At 39.3% G+C, this 23,753-nt stretch overlaps 1 protein-coding gene across 1 annotated transcript in view; it reads right to left on the reverse strand.

Annotated features, from left to right (window-relative positions):
- Nucleotides 1–7,241: 7,241 nt before the first annotated feature.
- FNTA (farnesyltransferase, CAAX box, subunit alpha) overlaps nucleotides 7,242–23,753 on the reverse strand; it is a 32,917-nt gene continuing 16,405 nt past the window's right edge. The window contains exons 4-9 of the mRNA XM_007127107.3: nucleotides 17,695–17,799; nucleotides 12,865–12,991; nucleotides 11,097–11,245; nucleotides 9,227–9,289; nucleotides 8,150–8,321; nucleotides 7,242–7,877 (exon numbers count right to left, since the gene is read on the reverse strand). Of these exons, the coding sequence (XP_007127169.2) occupies nucleotides 7,755–7,877; nucleotides 8,150–8,321; nucleotides 9,227–9,289; nucleotides 11,097–11,245; nucleotides 12,865–12,991; nucleotides 17,695–17,799 (739 nt within the window). The 3' untranslated portion in view covers nucleotides 7,242–7,754. The remainder of the gene's footprint in view (nucleotides 7,878–8,149; nucleotides 8,322–9,226; nucleotides 9,290–11,096; nucleotides 11,246–12,864; nucleotides 12,992–17,694; nucleotides 17,800–23,753) is intronic.

A 23,753-nucleotide genomic window follows, 5' to 3' on the forward strand; every position in this document is an offset into this window, starting at 1 on the left:
ATGAATTAGTGCCACCCCGCCCATACAATTTTGGTTAGAATCCCATTTTGCCAACAAAGCACAGGTACATTAATTATTTTAAATATTCCGGATGGCTGCTTAGCCTTAAGGTTCTATAGTAAAGGTCAAGCAAGGGTGGAGAAGACAAGGCCACCAAAGAACACGGCTAAACCTTGCTTTTTCCGGACGCGCAGGCTCAGCGGCCATGGCTCACGGGCCCAGCCGCTCCGCGGCATGTGGGATCTTCCCGGACCGGGGCACGAACCCGTGTCTCCTGCATCGGCAGGCGAACTCTCAACCACTGCGCCACCAGGAAAGCCCAACCCAGCTTTTTAAAAGGGGGCAGCAGACGATTCCAGACCAGGAGGCGGTGGCAGCGCGGCACCAACTGAGGCAGGAGCTGAAGCCTGTCCCGGAGGCGTGTCCGTCGGCTCAAGTCCAGCTCGGGAGCCGGGCAGGACACGGCCCAGCTACCCCGGAGCCCGCCCGCCGCCCCTACCTGCCGCCCCCTCCCCTGGCCCGCCGCCCCCACCTCCGGTCCCCGCCGCCCCCACCTCCGGTCCCCGCCGCCCCCACCTGCGGTCCCCGCCGCCCCTACCTGCGGTCCCCGGTCCCGGACTGGCACGCGGCCTCCTGCGCCTGCGCGGCCGGAAGCGCACCCAGCAGGACCAGCGTCAGGGTGCGCCCTGGTGTCGTCCTCCCGCCGCCGCGCACCCGGAGGTCGGTCGCCGGAACGCAAAGCCAGAGTCGGAGGGCACCCGGAAGCAGCCCTGGCGCACCCGGCCGGCTCCTGTGGCGGCTGCTTCTCTGCCAGCGCGTGAGGGCGGTGACGTGTTTAGTCCCGACGCGCAGCCGGGCGCGGGAGCCGGTGCGGAGAGGACCTGTACGATCTAGACGCTGCAGAAAGCTCCCGCTCAGCGCAAGGCCGTGCTTCCAAAGGTCGGTCCTCAGACCAGGTGCCGACGCTTCACGGCTCCAGGGAACTTGTCAGAAGTGCGAATTCTGGGCTCCATCCCAGACTGGGGCCAGCGCTCTGTGCTTTTACAGGCCCCCGGGGGTGCCCTGCTAGACGTCCACGTTTGTTTATGCGTGACTTCATCCTGGAAGAACACGAGGTGAATGCGGAAAAATGCACCCAGCTGAGCCGCGCTGCGTAGGAACGCACAAAACACACGCAGGCACCTCAGCATCTCTCAGTGTCTTCAGTTGCTGTCGTGAGCCACAGCCATCCACATCTGGTGTTTCAACTTTCCAGTGGGTTTCGGGTAACTCCCCATCGCTTCACAGTAATTCACAGGCTGCAGCCCTTCCAATGCCCATGTCTAGAACTGAGAAATATAATAACCAAAACAAAAAACTCATTGGATTGGTTCAATAGTAGAATGGAGATGACAGAGAAAAAAAGTCAGTGAACTTGAAGACAGATTAATAGAAATGATCTAATCTGACCAACAGAGAAAAAAAAGGAAAAAGAAATAAAAAAGAACAAAAGGCACCTGGGGGACAAGAACAAAAGGTCTAACATTCTTGCATTGAGAATCCCACAGAAGAGGAAGGGCTGAAAAAATGTTTGAAGTAATGGCTGAAGATATCCCAAGTTTGGTGACACCTACAGATTCAAGAAGCTGAGCAAATAGGGTAAATCCAAAGACATCCATGGCCAGACACATCAAAATCAAATTACTAAAGTCAAAAGTTTTGCAAGCAGCCAAAGAGAGATGACATGTAGGTGAACGACCATTCTAATGACAGAAGTCACATTTCTCAAGTGCTGAAAGAATTGTAAACTCAGAATTCTGTATCCAGCGAAAACATCTTTCAGGAATGAAGATGAAATAAAGACATTCTCAGCTGAGGAAAACTAAACAGAATTTGCAACCAGCAGAACTAATCTAAAAGAACTGCTGAAAGAAATTTCTTCAGGCAAAAGGGAAATTATACCAGAAGGAAACTTGTAACATCAGGAATGAAAGAAAAGTAACAAAAATAGTAAATCTCTCGGTAAATGTAATAGACTACTCTTCTTGAGTTCTTTAAAATATGTTTGGTGGTTGAATGCAAAAAAATTGTCTGATGGGGTTTTCAATGTAAGTATAGGTAATATATAAGACAGCTATAGCATAAATGGTGGGGGTGAGGAGACCTATACCGTGGTAAGGTTTCTACATGCCAATTGAAGTGATAAAATATTGATATAAATAGTCTGTAAAAAGTTGAATACGTATTATATAATTCCTAGAGTAACCACTAAAAAATAATAATAGAGAATAACAGGAAAATCTCCGATCACTTGGCAATTAAATGATACACTTCTAAATAATCCCTGACTGAAAGAGGATGTCTCAAGAAGGGAAATTAGAAAATATTTTGAGCTGAATAAAAATAGAATGTATAGCATTAAATGCTTATATTGGGGAAAAAATCATCCTCTAAGCTTGGATCTATCTAACCTTCCACCTTAAAAAATTAGAGCATGTACTATATACTAGAAATTTGCTAAGAGAGATCACACACTCACACACAAGTGTGAGGTGAAGGATCTGGTCACTAATCTTAACGTGGTAGTCATTTCACAATATATATCAGATCATCATACTGTATGTCTTAAGCTTACACAGTGTTACTTGTCGATTATATCACAATAATTGCTAGTCAAAAAAGCTAGAGTGGACCAAATCAAGTAGAAGGAAAGAAATAAAATGTGAGAGAATTCAGTGAAGTTGAAAGTTCTATTATATATACTTTTTTTTTTAAAGCTTGTCGATACACACTGACTTGCCCGTTAATGGGTTACAACCCAATTTGAAAAACATTGCTTTTTTTTTTTTTTTGAAAAACATTGCTTTTTATAACATAACTTCCAGAGGGAAACCTTCTGGACTCTCTTACTAATTTATAATATCTGGGACATAACCAATTACAGAATAGAGTTAAGGGAAATTAGAAAATATTTTGAGCTGAATAAAAATAGAATGTATAGCATTAAATGCTTATATTGGGGAAAAAATCATCCTCTAAGCTTGGATCTATCTAACCTTCCACCTTAAAAAATTAGAGCATGTACTATATACTAGAAATTTGCTAAGAGAGATCACACACTCACACACAAGTGTGAGGTGAAGGATCTGGTCACTAATCTTAACGTGGTAGTCATTTCACAATATATATCAGATCATCATACTGTATGTCTTAAGCTTACACAGTGTTACTTGTCGATTATATCACAATAATTGCTAGTCAAAAAAGCTAGAGTGGACCAAATCAAGTAGAAGGAAAGAAATAAAATGTGAGAGAATTCAGTGAAGTTGAAAGTTCTATTATATATACTTTTTTTTTTAAAGCTTGTCGATACACACTGACTTGCCCGTTAATGGGTTACAACCCAATTTGAAAAACATTGCTTTTTTTTTTTTTTTTGAAAAACATTGCTTTTTATAACATAACTTCCAGAGGGAAACCTTCTGGACTCTCTTACTAATTTATAATATCTGGGACATAACCAATTACAGAATAGAGTTGAAGGCCTCACTAAAGGATGTAAGTAACGAAATTTGTCCTTCTTTGTGAACCCTTCCTGACTCCATCAGGAAGATAATCCCTCCTGCTTCTGTGTTCCCAAATAGTACTTCTTCAACAAGCTAGTAAACATTTTCAGGGTACTGAGGGGAGTAGCATAGTGTTGGTCTCTCTCAAAATTGGGATCCCTGAGGGCAGAGACAGTAGTGTCCTACTCTCTTCTCTAGCTCCAGATTTCCTTTATGTGGGTCCAAGCTAGTGCTATTTGCTATATTTGAGATTTTAAAATTTTGTTAATTCATTAATAAAGAAATAAACCCATTACATGTTAACAAAAATAACATTTTATGAAACTTATATTTTCCAAAAAACCAACCAGGAAAATGGCAGTTTTACATTTTTGCAAATCTCTTTCGTCTGACTTAATAGAAGATTTCCAGATTCTCCTATCTGCTTCTATACTCAATCTGTTGGAATATGGTGTTTTTGGTTGAAGTACATGAAGAAAATCCACTCATACACACAGATATATAGTCAGAAAGGGAGTATTTTAGGAGTCTTTTAAGAAGTTGTGGATATTCTTCAATACTACACCAAAATTCGACAAATGGTGGTTTCTCAAAGGTTAGTTGCAGTGTGGAATCTGCATCCCTATCAATGTACTTTTTGTGTTCTGTTACATCTGGTAATGTGAATGGATTGTTTATGCATTCATGATAATAGCATAGGTGGTTCATTTGGAAAATACTGGTCCATTGAGCTATACGGATCCACCAATTGTGGATAAATTTAACTATATTGATTCAATAATTAATAATGAATTAATAATTCATTAATATCATCACTTTGATTTCTTCAGAAGGTAGCGGGAAGCTGTCAAGCTGACTGTGGTAGATTAAAATTTTCCCTCAAAAGCTCAAATTTTATGATTGGCAACACTCAGTTGTTCAAGTACAAATGGCATTCCAAGAAGAGTGGCCTGTTTGGGCCACAACTTACACAATTGCACAAATGCTTTTCTTCAAGACAACCAAAAAGTTTAGGCGTACTTCCATTCAGTCACACAAAATACTGAAAAGACCGTGAGTACTGTGAATAAAAAATATAATTACTGATTCATCAAGTACATTGTTCAGTGAACGCCTGGCAGTGAAGAATACAATGACTACTCAGTACCACTGCCTTGATTTGTGCTAAGGCACCAGCAGTTCTACCCACTGTTTATGCGCCAGCAGTGCAGATAGCAACACAGTGAAAGTATTACTGGATAAATAATTTTGAGCTAACACCCCCTCCACAGACCACATTTTAATTGTTAGTCCAATGAAAAAAGTGCACTGCCAGGTCTCTGTATTCAGCTGCCCATCAGGAGATGGCCCTCATTAGGATCATCAAAATAAGATACACTTGAATCATGGGGCCTCCTCACCTGATTCCATACTCACTAAGCAACCTTTTGATAAATGAATTGCCACCTAGTTAAACTTCAGGCAGAAAATGCTAAGTGGCTAGGCTGATGCAATTGCTTGGTCCGCCTGTTACATTTCTCAGTGTAAATTAGTAAACTGCCATTATGCTTTTTATTAAACAGTCTCTTACGAGCTTTGTTGAGTCAGCAGCCCTGAATCGAATCAGTTTGGGGAAACTGACGAGGTAGTTTCTGAGAGTAAATGTCATCTTATGAAAACGTTTCTGTACAATTTTTTTTCATGACACCTTTGAAATTGTCTACATAGGGATGACACTTTATGAAAATTTCAAATATAAATTCAGAGATTTTTAGAGTCTAAAAACAAAAACTGACATGTAAAATGTTAAATACCCACAAAGTAAATTTTCTCCAGGAATTTTTTTTCACCATTATCCAAGTTATTTTGGTTTTTTTTGTTTGTTTTTAATCAGACCAGTCTTCCTTTTAATTAGTGTTTTTAAAAAATTTATTGGAGTACAGTTGCTTTACAATGTTGTGTTAGTTTCTGCTGTACAGCAAAGTGAATCAGTTATACATATACATATATCCCCTCTTTTTTAGATTTCCTTCCCTTTTAGGTCACCACAGAGCACTGAGTAAGTTCCCTGTGCTATACAGCAGGTTCTCATTAGTTACCTATTTTATACATAGTAGTGTATGTATGTCAATCCCCATCTCCCAATTCATCCCACCCCACCCATTCCCCCTTGGTATCCATGTTTGTTCTCTACATCTGTGTGTCTATTTCTGCTTTGCAAATAAGTTCATCTGTAGCATTTTTCTAGATTCCACATATAAGCGATATTATACGATATTTTTCTCTTTCTGACTTACTTCACTCTGTATGACAGTCTCTAGGTCCATCCACGTCTCTGCAAATGGCACTATTTCGTTCCTTTTTAACGGCTGAGTAATATTCCATTGTATATATGTGCCACATCTTCTTTAGCCATTCCTCTGTTGGTGGACATTTAGGTTGCTTCCATGTCTTGGCTATTGTAAATAGTGCTGCAGTGAACATTGGGGTGCATATGTCTTTTTGAATTACAGTTTTCTCTGGATATATGCCTAGGAGTGGGATTGCTGGGTCATATGGTAGTTTCTCCAGGAATTATTAAAATACTGTTATTGGGAGTTCCCACAAGCTACACAGCATGGCCAGAAAAAAAAATTTGTTTAAAAAAAACATTGTGGGAATTCCCTGGTGGTCCAGTGGTTAAGACTCTGTGCTCCTAATTCAGAAGGCCCGTGTTTGATCCCTGGTCAGGAAACTAGGCCTCATGCCATGACTAAGAGTTCGTATGCTGCAACTGAGGATCCCACACGCCGCAACCAAAGGTCCCACATGCTGCAATTAAGACGTGGTGCAGCCAAATAAATAAATAAATACTTTAAAAAATATATTGTTATTTTCTGAATTCTTGAGATACTGTTCTTTTTTTTTTTTTTTTTTTGGTTTGTCTTTTTGCTGCACCACGCAGCTTGCAGGACCTTAGTTCCCTGATCAGGGAATGAACCCAGGCCCCTGAGTGAAAGGGCTGAGTCCTAACCACTGGACTGACAGGGAATTTCCTGTTCTACTCTATATAATTTCTTTAGTTATAGTTTGGTGCTTTGAACACTGAACAAAAATTCTTTATTGATAAGGTGAGATTTAATTATGTGCAGGTACACAGAAACTCGCTTGTTCAACCTTCAACTTCTTTCTAGCATGTCTTCCTGAAGCGTGGAGGCTGGAAAGCTACAAACTGCATTTCCCAGATTCCTTTTTGCAGTTAAGGGTGTTCGATGTCCTTTAGGTTCTTTCCAATCAGATGCACTAAAGTGAGCCTTTACTTTGGAGCCACGTCCTGTGGGAGGGAAGCAGGTGAGCCTGCGTGGAATGTGGTGGAGGAGGACATGGAGCTGGCGGCCTCACTCAGCAGTTCCTGATCCCAGCACAGGCAACAGCAATGTGATGCTCCAGTTCTGCAGTGGGGTTTTGGGACATATTTTGGCAGATCGGGTAATTATTCTGCGAGCTACCTATATACCTCAATAAACCCTGTGAGTTTTAAACCACCTTGAGTGAATTTTGTTGCTTGTAGTCAAGAACTGACCACTTCACATTTTAATTACATTTCCTTTAACATAGTCATGTTTCTGGTTTCTTCAGTTTTATAGCAATATATCCTTCCTCAATTGCTTTTCTAAGCCGAGACAATGTCCCCTGTATATAGTTAAATGCTAGTTAAAAAGTCAAACCACTATGGCATTGTTTTAGGATACAGCTATAATTTTATTACAAAACCATTCTTTTGGCATTAGTTGGTTACAGTGATAGCAAGATACTGTGAGTGTGGCAGAGCAGCTCTAACGTAACAACTGCACTCCCTGCTTTCTGAACTGAAATGTAAGTGACTCATGTCCTTCACATACGCGTTGCCTGCAAACATTAACGCTGCAAATCCTGACACATACACCGTTTAGGGCAGTTGCTGCTAAGGGGATACAGTGAATGCTGAAAGGCTACCAAGTTCCTCTGGGGACTTCCTGTTTCTCCTCCCTCCCCTGAATCGCTCTGCTTAACAAGAATCAAATCACTCAGAACCAGTCTGAACAGCAGCAGCACCCCAGGAGCATCACACCGGGTTCATGTTAAAAAGCAGTGCCCATGTAATGTACGTTTCACACCACAGGCAAAGGGGATGATCGCTCTGGTTTTTAACTCCTGCGTTAGAGTCTCTTAGAAAAATAAAAGCATCCCATCAAGTTCTTCTAGATGGTGTTATTGCTGTACATTTGTAGGTGGGTCACTTTCTGTGCTGTGTTTGCTTTGAAGGGATCTTCCAATATATCTCCAATATTCCTTTCTTATAGTGTCCTTTTCTTTAGCTAGGATTTCACATAACTGAAAATGAACAACAAAAATTCATTAAAGGAAACGTGTAATTCAATCCCTAGGGCAAATGCGTTTGGACTAGTACAGTTTCATTCAGGTCATGGATACACCACTAGAGTCACATACTATGTGCACTAGTGATGTGGGTGTCGCCCTAAACAGCAGAACAGCCCTGCACGGAGTTCTGAGTGGCTGTGTTGAAAGGGGCATGAATACTGGTGTCGCTGGGCAGACCGAGCTTTGAGACTCCAAGAAGAAATCGCTGAGTCCTGCCAGCTTACCTCTAATGCTTTATTAAGAATGTCCTCCTTGTTGTCACATTGGTTTTCTAGCATGTCTTCATAGATGTCCACAAGAAAGGCAATTAGGTAGGGGGAACTGTGACTTGGTTGTAAATCAAGTAATTGATTTAACAGGTTGGGATACTTGGACAGACCACGATCCTGCAAAATCCTAAAAAAAAAAAATTATTCCCAATTTTGAGAAGGAAGAACAAAAATAGTAGAAAGATCAAAAGGAAATGACCCCTGTAATATAAGCAAGAAAAGGAAACATTTTGAATGAGGTTGAAATGAAATTTTTAAATTAAATGTGAGCTTTATCATGCATAATTAAGAGCTGGGTAAAATTAGCTAAAAAGAATAATGAAGTTTAAAAATAATCATTTGTAAGTCAAACTGCAACATACAAAATTAAAGGAAAAAAACTCCATTTTCTTAAACTTAAAAGTGAAGGAAAAAACAGGAGAGACATTTCTGTGTCTTGAGATGGTTATTCATCCCTTTAGCTCTCCAGATATTATAGGCCCCAACCTCTGACAGATCTCCAAATGTGACTGAGCTCCATGCTTTGTGCTCTTTGGGCCTGTTTCCTTGGAGACCCTTAAGTTTGACAAGGAGCAGGGTGATGTCAGTGGCAAGAGAAACCTTGCTGATTTAAGGAGTGAGACTTGTAACAGGAGATCTCCGGAAATGACGACAGAAAGGGTGGCTATGTGTCTGTGCAATCTGTTTGTAAGTGATTTGTCTTGTCTTCCCGTGATTCTGAGCTGAACAGAAACTGGTGTGTATGTTCCGTTCTGTGACATAAAGAGCCCAGAATTTGTAAATGCAGTTAAAATTGTGTCACTGTCTACTCATGGACTATTCTAAAAACTGCTGGTATGTGCCTGGGAGGTTAAGGAAAGGGTAGAGGGTACTGTTCTTGGGTGTTATCATAACGCTGTTACACTTCTGCTCTTAGATCCAGAAAAATAGAAAATTCTTTAGTGTCCTTTTGGAATCTGATTATGGAACATATTCCATGATGACTCATGTTAGCAGGTTAAAAAAAAAAAAAAAGCAAAAACAACCTCTTACCCTTTCAAATAGTTCCATGCACTTTCATTATGTGGTACTAGTTTGATCATTTCCAGAGTGTACCTGTAAGAAAAAGACCACAAATAAACATGTGTATAACTCTGCAAGAGCAGTGCAATAATGAGAAACAGTCTTCTTATGATGATGGTACAGCTTGGACATGAGCTTTCACTTATCTCTGCTGGTGGACTTGGTAGCTCCCTAGGTTATATCTGAATTAGAGACGCCCTCGTGGCTGCAATGGTCAATTCTTGTTTACAAAGTAATACGAAGGCTCAGTTCACAAATGGAAAAGAAGTTAATGTTGGAGACTTCCTTTCACTTAGGCTTTCCCTCTGAAGGAAATGTCAGCTACAACAAGGAGACTGTCCTTTTTTGGCTGAAGCAATCTTGGGGAAAATGTCTAAGATCTACTTATGCTAGAAAAATCATTACTCATTGAAAAAGGAGAACTAAATAATCTTGGAAGCTATAATAAAAAATAGACAAGCATGGAGATTATATAGACAAAGAATAAAAATGAGAAACCAACAACTGCATATTTCTTATACTCCAAAACAAGAGTACCTGCAAACTATGATGTGATTCCATTCCAAACGGACACTCCCTACTTTTCTCTTCCCCTTAACCGGATTATTAATTGTAATTTAGATCCAGTTACAAAAAATTCCAAGGGAGTTACAGAACTTTGCTTCACTAAATACTTGCTCAAATGAGTTAGTCACTGACTAAAGTTTAGTAATCTTAGTTTTGTTGCAGTGCTGTTTTAACAGCATTTTTTTTCACAGAAAGTAATAACAAACTCATTCAGCATTACGAAAATTATGAATATTATAAAGAAGCCTGGAGAAGAGAGTTAATATAGGACACTAGATTGGAGACTGTGTGTGTGTGCTTTTTTAAAATTTAAATCACCAGACCCCTATATATAGAACAGATAAAATTAGAGCCAACTGCCCTGATCCAAGCAGAAGTAAGGGCAAGGGAGATGAGAGGCAGATGTACCATAAAATCAGCTCTTCCTAGGAGCTGTTGAAACAACTTTTATAATTAAAATATGACTATGATCTCATCAGGCTATAAAGACAGTAAACATATTCAAATTTCAAACAAGACACTGAGACAAATTAGACAAAGTCAGAAAAGAGGTTTATGGATAGAACATAGAAATTCATGCCAATTCAGAAATTTCTAGATCTTATAACAGCATTTTGTATGCTAGAGCAGTTTTCAACTGGGGGCGATTTGGGCTGGGGTGGGGTTTACTACTGAGATATAGGGCCTAAAGGCTGAGAATGCAGCCACACATCCTGTAATGCACAGGACAACAGATTCATTGGCCCAAACCCTGCACTAGAGTAACATGGCATCTGGGGACTGTTATCTAAAATTTAATGAGATAGTTTTAAAATAAAGCTTCCTAGACACTATGAAATCTGAGTTCTTCTCAATCTACAGTAGCAACAATATTTCAAGAAACTTAAGGCACTACAAAGTAAAGGTTTACTATACACCAGGGGCCCCCAACCCCCCGGCCGTGGACCACTCCGCATCGTTCACATTACCACCTGAACCATTCCCGCCACCGGCCCCACCCCACCCCCGATCCGTGAAAGAACTGTCTTCCACGAAACCAGTCCCTGGTGCCAAAAAGCTTGGGGACTGCTGCTATACACTATATTATTCGTAAATTTATCATTATAGGTTTCACCTAAGTATTCTGTCCTATTACTTCCATGAGGGTAAGATTGGGGCAATCTTGCTCTTTGCTGTATCCCAACGCCTTTATGCCCTGTATCTCAGTAGTAACATGAGACATGGTAGGCACACAAATATTCTTTTAATGAGCGAACAAGTGAAGATTACTAACTGGACTTCTCTCTCCAATACAGCACGATCATTGTAGCCCGTGGTGTTAGAAATTACGAAGTATCTTTGGTTCCAGACAGAGTTATTTCTCACATCCTCTTTGAGAAGTTGGTCTACATACTGCAGCTCATTATCCCAAAGTTTAAATTCCTAAAAGAAAATACAAAATAAAACATCCAATTAGAAATGTCCTATCATTTATTAACAACAAAAATAAATAAATAAAACTTCAGCAAAGCTAAGCAGGTAGAACTGAAGACATGGACTCATCACATATTTGGAGGAGAGGGATGCTGAAGGTCAAGGAAATGGTGGGGAAAGAAAAGTCATCAAAGACGGGAATGGCGATGAGGAAGGAAAAATTAGGAAGTGAGAGTGAGCAGCCAGAGTGGCTGTCATTCAGTAGCATCTTGTGGAAAACAATTTAGATGCCAAGCAGCATGTTTTAACTTTGACCCAAGAACTACTCTAAGAATTAAATCAAAAGAAAAAAAAAGAAAGTATATCTAACTAAATGCTTATGCATTGTTTACGGTAAAAATGTGGAAGGAAGAAACCAAACTCAGTAATAAGACAATGATTAACTGTACTACTGTATATTAATTTGATGTGATTTGACATTATTACATATATTAAATAAAAGGGAAGTATTCAAAAATGCTAAAATACATGTAGATAAATATACAATTGGATTTAGATATAAATTTTTACATTACAAAGCTGTTTTAATTTTAAAAATTATGGAGAGAACCAACAAAGACAATTTGAAAAAGGAATAAAAGGTCAAAACGTACAAAGGTCACAAAAGTTGGGGACGTTAACTATGAAAAAGCTAACGGAGCTATATTGCTTATTTGATACTAGCAAAAAACTAGAATTTCATAAAAAAATAAAAATACTAAATGTCTTTAGAAAATGTATTCCTTGAATCAAATTTGGAAAAGTTTAAATTTTTAAGCAATAAATTTTTTGGTGAAATACTCTTGGTATAATGAATAGTGCAGAAAGTAGCAATCCCTGGAAAAAATTCACCGGACACAACACTACAATTGTTTGCTGGAATAAATAAAAATGCCCAGAGTGGGAGTTATAACTATTTTCTTTTTTTTTTTTAAGATTTTTTTGATGTGGACCAATTTTTAAAAGTCTTCATTGAATTTGTTACAATATTGCTTCTGTTTTATGGTTTGTTTTTTGGCCCCAAGGTATGGGGGATCTTAGCTCCCCGAACAGGGATCGAACTTGCACCCCCTGCACTGTAAGGCGAAATCTTAACCAGTGGACCGCCAGGGAAGTCCCATAACTGTTTTCTTCTCTTCAGGATTTAGCATAAAATTTTAACAAGTGGGCAGAAATAAAACATACAACAGTTACTGTAAAATCATATTTCAAAGTTTATGCATGCAAAACCGTAATATGTAATATGTCCTTGTTAATTAAAATAACATCTGTATTAAAAATTTACAACTACTTTTTCTATTCAATTTGCTAGCAAATACGTGACACAAATTCAATCCAAAAAGTATTTAAAAAGTCACTATTATTCTTCTTTAATGTGAAGTTACTCACCAACGTATCCAAAGAGATTATAAAGGTTAACCAACATGAAGGATGTCAAGTTTAATTAAGTATCTGAATAATTCTTAATCATTATATATTGTTTGTAATGATCTACATGTGTGTTTCAGTTTAAGTATACTACAATTTAATAGTAATTATTTACTTCAGTTAAAGAAATAAAAATCTGTAAAACACAAGAAAGGCAATACCTGAATAACCCATTGTCGATGTTGCCAGGCATGATAATTCTTTGCATCCTGATTAAGAATATCAGCAATAAACTCAAGCTCCTGAGATGGGTCTCTCAGCCATTCCACTAGCACTCGCCTATGATGCCTAAAGTCGAGAGAAGAAGTTTCGTGTTAATTTACCCCAAAACGAAAGTATCAGCTGCATGTGTTAGGTGATGTGGAGGGACACTCAAGAAACAGCAATTTATCTCTAATTCTCAAGACCCTACTAGAAAGAAAAGGTACTACAGAATAAACACTAAGAGAAAAAAATTTCAGAACACTAAGTAACAGCTGAGAAACATAAAACAGTGATTTGCACGTAAAATGAAACCAGATAATAAGAGCTTAAAGAAGGTTTATCTCAAGCTAAATCTGAAAGTACAGTAACCTCTTGACAACCACAATACCGTGTGAAAGAATTTTTCAACATGCCCAGATGTCACAATGAGATTATGGGAAATGTGATACTATTTTATCAAGTATGGAAGCCCCTCTGGTTATCAACATGCTGTCAGTTTTCCTTAAGTCCTAAATGCCACCATTCAAGCAACTTCTTATTCTACCAGTTTGGGGGCAGAATGGAATTCACTTCTTCTCTGACAAGTAGCTATGACAAGTTGCAAGTCTGTCAAAAGAGGAGTTTCTGTACCAGGAAAATACTTCTAAGAGTTCTCTATTGGGTTCTATTTTTATAATTTTCTTTAGCTGAAATATCTATAAAAATCTATTAGTGAAAATGTTCTAAAATCCACTGTGGTGATGGCTGCACATATATACCCCTTAAATGGGTAAATAGTATGATATGTGAATTATATCTCAGTGAAGCTGTTTTTTAAAAAAAACCCAATAGTACTCATTATACTAAAAGTGAGCAGGGATGATGCGGGAAAGGGGAAAGATTTAATGTTTAATGGGTGACCTATTCTACATGCATGGAAAATTTAAAAATTCATCTTAGAGAATATTAAGAAGGCAAGATACTACCAAGAGGAAGATCCTAGAGGAAACGGTTTCCAAATAATTTAAGCAGTCTTCCAAGTCAGTGAGCACAGTAATAATTTATTTTTCCAGGTTACTGGTAAATTCTATAATTCAGGAAAAACTTAAGAATTAGGTCCTCCAGTGTGTCAAAATGACTTCTCAGAACAAAATACTAATAAGCTCTCTCTGATGTTCTATTATTTAAAGAGTATTAATTAAATACAGGGGTTTGATCTTACAACATAATTTTTCAAACTTTTCAAAAAGTGACCTGGCATACAGGATTTGCATTACTTGTACTATACTAGTTATGACAGCAACTAGCGGAGTGGGCAATTTAAAATGTACTGTAATTAAAAACTGCTAGGTTTCCAACAGCAGCTGCTCTGGGTTTCTTTTTTTCTTTTTATATTTTTAAAATTTTATTTATTTTTGGCTGTGTTGGGTCTTCGTTGCTGCACACAGGCTTTCTCTAGTTGCGGCGAGCAGGGGCTACTCTTCGTTGCAGTGCGCGGGCTTCTCATTGTGGTGGCTTCTCTTGTTGCAGAGCACGGGCTCTAGGCATGTGCGCTTCAGTAGTTGCAGCACGTGGGCTCAGTAGTTGTGGCATGCAGGCTCTCGAGCCCAGGCTCAGTAGCTGTGGTGCACGGGCTTAGCTGCTCTGTGGCATGTGGGATCTTCCCGGACCAGGGCTCGAACTCGTGTCTCCTGCATTGACAGGTGGATTCTTATCCACTGAGTCACCAGGGAAGCCCGCTCTGGGTTATATTTTGTTTTTCATAAAGATAGGTGACAACGTGTTAATGACAGAATCTGCAGTGTCCTGAAAAGGAAGCTACTTCTCTTCAGCAAAAACTAGATGTAATCAAATGCTGAGAATGCTTGTGATGTCTGGATTTTTTTTTCTTTTAAGATAAAATGGTTCATAGTTTATATATCTCTTCAAGTACTTTTCCGGATTTTTTTTTTTTTTTTTTTTTTGGCCGCAACACACAGCTTGTGGGATCTCAGTTCCCCGACCAGGTACTGAATCTGGGCCACGGCAGTGGAAGCGCCGAATCCTAACCACTAGACCACCAGGGAACTCCCTTCTGGAGCTACAACCTCCAAATATTTATATAAAAGCACCTTAATTCCGAAGGGTCAATGCCTTTTAAACGAGGGACTGAAACTCTCTAGCTAATCACTTTTGTCAATAAAACAACTCTTTCATAAGGCAATTTCTCAGGAATGCAACCATCGTGCACTTCCAAAGAAAGCTACAGAGGTAAAGTTGTTTAAAATTCTACAAATGGAAATCCACAACAGCTAGCACTTCCATGCTTTGCCTAATGTTCAGTTACTCACTGTCAGATCTAATGTTCTAATTCTTTGAAAATTAAGTATCTACTTATGGTTTGTACTCCTTAACGACCGTATTTGATCATGCAGATTATTATTAGCCAGCTGGGCCAGAGAGCAGTTCACTCTCCACACGTGTCCACAGCTGGGGAGCCGTTCCTTCTCCGAAGGCTAACCCATGTGTTGGTTCTCTTCCCAACTCCAAGCAAGCCCTTACTCTCTCCCCCTCTTCTCCAGAATTCTCACCTTCTCTCCTTCTAGTAACTCTCCCCACACCATGAAGTCTTTGCCACTTTGGAAAAACAGAACCCAAAGACACAGCCCTGACTAGCTGCTTGCTCCGTCTTCTTTCTCAACAGCCAGCTGCATCTCCCGTTAGTGATTCAAGCACTGCTCCGTGGCTCCTCTCCTCTTCCCACCCCCGCCCCGCCCCGCCCCGCCCCTGGTGGGAGGACTGCTCGTGCCAAGACCAGTCACTGGCAACCGCCTACCTAACAATCCCACGGGTCATCTCTAGCCCTTGCTCTCCTCGACCTCTCGGTAGTAGCTGACACTGCCATCCACCCCTTTCTTCCTGAAACTCTCCCTTCTCTTGGTTTCTGTGAGGACACTGACTTCTGGTTTCCTTCCTCAGTCGTCCTGGACCACCTCTCTGCCTCTCAGCCGCTGATGCTCACCAGTGTTCTGTCCCCAGCCTTCTCTAATTCTCCCTGAGCACCCTCATCCAGAGCTGTGACTGCCACTCCAGAGAAGCATTTTTCAATCACTTACTGGACGACGACAACTTCACCCAGGTTTTCCATAAGCACATCAAAGTCTACGTGTCTAGTACTGAATCCACCCTTCTTTCCCCAAAATGTGCTGCTTTGTTTCCCAAAATTCCCCAAGTGGTCAGCACCACCATTCACCCAACGGTCAAGCCAAAAATATAGACACCATTCTTCTCTGTCACTCCCCTGATAAGTTTAACTTCAAAGCCTGTTGCTTCTGCCTCCAAAACCTCTCTCACATCTACCCTTCTCTCTCCCATATACCACACTCTCCCCTGGCTCCCACACTGCCATGGCCCGCCAGAACCATGAGCCTGTTCCGCTATCCTCCACCCTGCTGTCAGGGTAAAGCTCCTAAGACACAAATCTCATCATACTACTTCCTTAATTAAAATTTGTCAGGAGCTCTCCACTGCAGCTAAGATCAATCCCCAAACCTCTACCAATGTTCATAAGGCCCTTTATGATCTCGTCCTAGGGCCCCCAAATGTACTCTAATCACATGGAATTACATGCAGTTCCTGGAGTGCACCAAGCTCTTTCATGCCTCTTCTCCCCAGAATATTCTCTTTGCCTCAGCAGTCTTTCTTCTCAGAAATCATCCTTAAATCTCAGGCATAAAGACAGGGTGGTGTGTGTGCCAGTCATTACATTGGAAAAACATCAAATGGAGGCAAGCCCTGCATGAAGAGCAGGCAGTCAGTGGCACAGAAGTGGAGACAGCTCTTGACAGACATCACGCTGCTGCTTCTCCTTCACCATGACCACGGCAACGTCACCTCCTTCTCTCCTCCTTCTCTTCCTCGACCGTCACCTCCATCACCACAGTCGCTACCATTCATGGGAGGCTCACTAAATGCTGGGTACTGTCCGGACTCTTTCTTTCTTTCCTATTTGTTCTCTGTCCTTCTGTTCCATAACTTCTCTTTTCCCCCACTGTGTCCTGCTCCCCCATCCTCTTGTCTAAGCTAATTTAGGGGCTTAATTTTTAGAAAAAATACACACTGTAAAAAACTCTACCATTATATTTTTCACACTGCTCCGTAAAATAACTGGTTTTATTATTTGCTTTCCCTTTTAGACAGTGTCTCATTCATCTTTTTTTTTTTTTTTTTTTTGCGGTACGCAGGCCTCTCACTGTTGTGGCCTCTCCTGTTGCGGAGCACAGGCTCCGGACGCGCAGGCTCAGCGGCCATGGCTCACGGGCCCAGCCGCTCCATGGCATGTGGGATCTTCCCGGACCAGGGCACGAACCCGCGTCCCCTGCATCGGCAGGCGGACTCTCAACCACTGCACCACCAGGGAAGCCCTCATTCATCTTTGTACCCCCAACATCAATAAAAAATTTTTAATAAACAAATGAATAAAAGATGAAATACCAGAGAGTCATTTTATAACACACTGAATAGAAACATTTTTTCAGATTTTTCACTCAAATTTTTTCCGGACTCTAGTACTATTATTACGTGCTAATGTCGAAGTCTGAAATAATTACGGCAGCAAACATTTGAGTGTTAACTATGGGTCAAGCACCACTTCAAGCACTAAACATAAAGTTATCTCAGTTACTCCCAACAACACTGTTAAGACTGGTGACATTAGCTCCAATGCAAGCACTGTAATTATAAAGAAACAAACAATTCCCTATGGTTTCGTCACCCATTGGCAGGTACCATTAGCATAGTGACTTATTTCCTTCCTATTTTCATCTTACCAAACTTGATAGTTTTTGGGCTGTTCCTCAATTATTGCCGTGATGTAGTTCATTTCCTCATGTAGATCCTTTTGAAGTGACTTTAAGAGAACTCTCCGAAAATGCCTACAGCAAACATCAAGCATCCAAAGTCTCATTACTCCACATAAATTGCCCAGCCACAGTATCAAATGAAGTCACAAGACAACATAGACACATTTTTGGTAGGTATTCTATATAACCAGTAATTTAGCAACTTAACTGCTTGTGGTTGTCCAAACTCATACAACTATCTGATGAATGGAAGAATCAAGAATTTTGAAGCAAAATAGTGAAAGGCAGCAAATGTGAGACAGAAGAAAAGACAACCAACAAATGATTATTTCCAGGTAATACTCTGGTTACTAGTGTTCTATTACACAAGAATCAAAAACATCTCTTTCCCCATATGGTATAACCTGTTCGTTTAGATACATTACTCATATAATAAATTAATTTCATTACAAACATTATCATATATTTTACTTTTAGAACCACCATAAAAATGCTACTTATAAATGAAACAAGTTTCTCTTTAATTTCTTCACAGGTGAAGTCAAACCATTAAAAAAACCTTTTACCTAAAGACATGATTAGTTCTAGTCTATTTTTACTTCAAAATTTCAAAATATTCCAACTCAATATATAATGAGACAAAAAACTATTTTTTTATTTTTTTTTAAAAATACATCTTTATTGTTCCAACTCAATATATAATGAGACAAAAAACTATTTTTTTATTTTTTTTTAAAAATACTTTATTGGAGCATAATTGCTTCACAACACTGTGTTCATTTCTGCTGTATAACAAAGCAAATCAGCCATATGTATACATATATCCTCATATCCCCTCCTTCGTGAGCCTCCCTCCCACCCTCCACATCCCACCCCTCTAGGTCATTGCAAAGCACCGAGCTGACCTCCCTGTGCTATGCAGTTGCTTCCCACTAGCTATCTATTTCACATTTGGTAGTGTACATATGTCGATGCTACTCTCACTTTGCCCCAGTTTCCCGCCCGCCCCGTGTCCTCAATTCCATTTCTATGTTTACGATTTTATTCCTGCCCTGCCACTAGGTTCAGCAGTACCATTTTTTTTTTGATTCCATATATATGTGTTAGCATACGGTATTTGTTTTTCTCTTTCTGACTTACTTCACTTTGTATGACAGACTCTAGGTCCATCCACTTCACTACAAATAACTCAATTTCGTTTCTTTTTATGGCTGAGTAATATTCCATTGTATATATGTGCCACATCTTCTTTATCCATTCATCTGTCGATGAACATTTAGGTTGCTTTCATGTCTGGCTATTGTAAATAGTGCTGCAATGAACATTGTGATACATGTCTCTTTTTGAATTATGGTTTTCTCAGGGTATATGCCCAATAGTGGGATTGCTGGATCATATGGTAGTTCTATTTTTAGTTTTTTAAGGAACCTTTATACTGTTCTCCATAGTGGTTGTATCAATTTACCTTCCCACCAACAGTGCAGGAGGGTTCCCTTTCACCACACCCTTTCCAGTATTTACTGTTTCTAGATTTTTTGATAATGGCCATTCTGACTGGTGTGAGGTGATATCTCATTGTAGTTTTCATTTGCACTTTGCTAATAATTAGTGATGTTGAGCATCTTTTCATGTGCCTCTTGGCCATCTGTATGTCTTCCTTGGTGAAATGTCTATTTAGGTCTTCCGCCCATTTTTTAACTGGATTGTTTGTTTTTCAATATTGAGCTCCATGACCTGTTTGTATATTTTGGAGATTAATCCTTTGTCCATTGTTTCATTTGCAAATATTTTCTCCCATTCTGAGGGTTGTCTTTTCATCTTGATTATGGTTTCCTTTGCTGTGCAAAAGCTTTTAACTTTAATTAGGTCCCATTTGTTTATTTTTATCTTCATTACTCTAGGAGGCCGGACAAAAAAGATCTTGTTGTGGGGCTTCCCTGGTGGTGCAGTGGTTGAGAGCCCGGCTGCCGATGCAGGGGACACGGGTTTGTGCCCCGGTCCGGAAAGATCCCACATGCCGTGGAGCGGCTAGGCCTGTGAGCCATGGCCGCTAAGCTTGCGCGTCCGGAGCCTGTGCTCCACAACGGGAGAGGCCACAACAGTGAGAGGGCCACGTACCGCAAAAAAAAAAAAAAAAAAAAAAAAAAAAAAGATATTGCTGTGTTTTATGTCAAAGAGTGTTTTTCCTATGTTTTCCTCTAAGCGTTTTATAGTGTCTGGTCTTACATTTAGGTCTCTAATCCATTTTGAGTTTATTTTTGTGTATGGTGTTAGGGAGTGTTGATTTCATTCTTTTACATGTAGCTGTCCAGTTTTCACAGCACCACTTATTGAAGAGGCTGTCTTTTCTCCATTGTATGTTCTTGCCTCCTCTGTCATAGATTACGTGACTATATGTGCATGGGTTTATCTCTGGGCTTTCTATACTGTTCCATTGATCTGTATTTCTGTTTTTGTGCCAGTACCATACTGTCTTGATTACTCTAGCTTTGTAGTATAGTTTGAAGTCAGGGAGCCTGATTCTTACAGCTCTGTTTTTCTTTCTCAAGATTGCTTCGGCTATTCGGGGTCTTTTGTGTTTCCATACAAATTGTAAAATTTTTTGCACTAATTCTGTGAAGAATGCCATTGATAGTTTGATAGGGATTGCACTGAATCTGTAGATTGCTTTGGGTAGTATAGTCATTTTCACAATATTGATTCTTCCAATCCAAGAACATGGTATATTTCTCCATCTGTTTACATCATCTTTGATTTCTTTCATCAGTGCTTTATGGTTTTCTGGGTAGAAGTATTTTGTCCCCTTAGGTAGGTTTATTCCTAGGTATTTTATTCTTTGTTGCAATGGTAAATGGGATTATTTCCAGAAAATGGGTTTGCCCATTTTCTGGAGAGTTTTTATAAATGGGTGTTGAATTTTGTCAAAAGCTTTTTCTGCATCGATTGAGATGATCATACGCTTTTTAATCGTTAATTTGTTAATATGGTGTATCACATTGATTGGTTTGCGTATACTGAAGAATCCTTGCATCCCTGGGATAAATCCCACTAGATCATGGTGTATGATCCTTTTAATATGTTGTTGGATCCTGTTTGTTAGTATTTTGTTGAGGATTTTTGTGGTTATGTTCATCAGTGATATTGGTCTATAATTTTCTTTTTTTGTAGTATCTTTGTCTGGTTTTGGTATCAGGGTGATGGTGGCCTCATAGAATGAGTTTGGGAGTGTTCCCCCCTCTGCTATCTTTTGGAAGAGTTGGAGAAGGATGGGTGTTAGCTCTTCTCTAAATGTTTGATAGAATTCACCTGTGAAGCCATCTGGCCCTGGACTTTTGTTTGTTGGAAGATTTTTAATTACAGTTTTAATTTCATTACTTGCAGTAGGTCTGTTTATATTTTCTAATTCTTCCTAGTTCTGTCTTGGAAAATTGTACCTTTCCAAGAATTTGTCCATTTCTTCATGGTTGTCCATTTTTCTGGCATATAGTTTTTTGTAGTAGTCTCTAATAATCCTTTGTATTTCTGGGGTGTCAGTTGTGATTTCTTCTTTTTCATTTCTAATTTTATTGATTTGCATCCCCTCCCTTTTTTTCTTGGTGAGTCTGGCTAAGGGTTTATCAATTTTGTTTTTCTTCTCAAAGAACTAGCTTTTAGTTTTATTGATCTTTGCTATTGTTTTCTTCGTTCCTATTTCATTTATTTCTGCTCTGATATTTATGATTTCTTTCCTTCTACTGACTTTGTGTTTTCTTTGTTCTTCTTTCTCTACTTCCCTCAGGTGTAGGGTTAGATTGAGACTTTTCTTGTTTCTTGAGGTGAGACTGAATTGCCATAAACTTCGCTCTTAGAACGCCTTTTGCTTCATCCCATAGGTTTTCGGTTGTGTTTCTGCTAAAATTGTACCTTTCCAAGAATTTGTCCATTTCTTCATGGTTGTCCATTTTTCTGGCATATAGTTTTTTGTAGTAGTCTCTAATAATCCTTTGTATTTCTGGGGTGTCAGTTGTGATTTCTTCTTTTTCATTTCTAATTTTATTGATTTGCATCCCCTCCCTTTTTTTCTTGGTGAGTCTGGCTAAGGGTTTATCAATTTTGTTTTTCTTCTCAAAGAACTAGCTTTTAGTTTTATTGATCTTTGCTATTGTTTTCTTCGTTCCTATTTCATTTATTTCTGCTCTGATATTTATGATTTCTTTCCTTCTACTGACTTTGTGTTTTCTTTGTTCTTCTTTCTCTACTTCCCTCAGGTGTAGGGTTAGATTGAGACTTTTCTTGTTTCTTGAGGTGAGACTGAATTGCCATAAACTTCGCTCTTAGAACGCCTTTTGCTTCATCCCATAGGTTTTCGGTTGTGTTTCTGCTGTCATTTGTTTCTATGTATTTTTTAATTTCTTCTTTGATTTCTTCAGTGATCTCTTGGTTACTTAGTAGTGGCACTGTTTAGCTTCCATGTATTTGTGTTTTTTACAGTCTTTTTCCTATAACTGATTTCCAATCTCATAGCGTTGTGGTCAGAAAAGATGCTTGATATGATTTCAATTTTCTTAAATTTTCCGAGGCTTGATTTGTGACCCATGATGTGATCTATCCTGGAGAATGTTCTGTGTGCACCTGAAAAAAAAGTGTATTCTGCCACTTTTGGGTGGAATGTTGTATAAATATCAATTATATATATCTGGTCTATTGTGTCATTTAAAGCTTGTGTTTCTTTTCTGTTTGGATGATCTGTCCATTGGATAAGTGGGTTGTTAAAGTCCCCTACTATTATTGTGTTACTGTCAATTTCTCCTTTCCTGGTTGTTAGCATTTGCCTATGTACTGAGGTGCTCCTATGTTGGGTGCATAAACATTTATAATTGTTATATCTTCTTCTTGGATTGATCCCTTGATCATCATGTAGTGTCCGTCCTTATCTCTTGTAACATTATTTTCGAGTCTGTTTTATCTGATACGAGTATTGCTACTGCAGCTTTCTTTTGATTTCCATTTGCATGCAATATGTTTTTCCATCCCCTCACTTTCCGCCTGTACGTGTCCCTACATCTGAAGTGCGTCTCTTGTAGACAGCATATATATGGATCTTGTTTTTGTATCTATTCAGCAAGTCTGTGTCTTTTGGTTGGACTATTTAATCCATTTACATTTAAGGTAATTATCGATATGTATGTTCCTATTACCATTTTCTTAATTGTTTTGGGTTTATTTTTGTAGGTCTTTTTCTTCTCTTGTGTTTCTCACCTAGAGAAGTTTCTTTAACATTTGTTGTAGAGCTGGTTTGGTGGTGCTGAATTCTCTTAGCTTTTGCTTGTCTGAAAAGCTTTTAATTTCTCCATCAAATCTGAATAAGATCATTGCTGGGCAGAGCAGTCTTGGTTGTAGGTTTTTGTCTTTCATCACTTCAAGTATACCTTGCCACTCCCTTCTTGCTTGCAGAGTTTGTGCTGAAAAATCAGCTGTTAACCTTTTGGGGATTCTATTGTATGCTATTTTTTGTTTTCCCCTTGCTGCTTTTAATATTTTTTCTTTGTATTTAATTTTTGTTAGTTTTAGTATGTGTCTTGGTGTGTTTCTCCTAGGGTTTATCCTGTATGGGACTCTCTGTGCTTCCTGGACTTAGGTGACTATTTCCTTTCCCACGTTAGGGAAGTTTTCCACTATAATCTCTTAAAATATTTTCTCAGACCCCTTCTTTTTCTCTTCTTCTTCTTCTGGGACCCCTATAATTTGAATGTTGGTGCGTTTAGTGTTGTTCCAGAGCGATCTGATATTGTCTTCTATTCTTTTCATTCTTTTTTCTTTATTCTGCTCCTTGGCAGTTATTTCCACTGTTTTGTCTTCCAGCTCACTTATTCGTTCTTCTGCCTCAGTTATTCTGCTATTGATTCCTTCTAGTTTATTTTTCATTTCAGTTATTGTGTTGTTCAACTTCGTTTGTTTGTTCTTTAGTTCTTCTGGGTCTTTGTTAAACATTTCTTGTATTTTCTCAATCCGTGCTTCCATTCTATTTCTGAGATTCTGGATCATCT

Source organism: Physeter macrocephalus, chromosome 20, assembly GCF_002837175.3.
Source record: "Physeter macrocephalus isolate SW-GA chromosome 20, ASM283717v5, whole genome shotgun sequence".
Classification (NCBI taxonomy): domain Eukaryota; kingdom Metazoa; phylum Chordata; class Mammalia; order Artiodactyla; family Physeteridae; genus Physeter; species Physeter macrocephalus.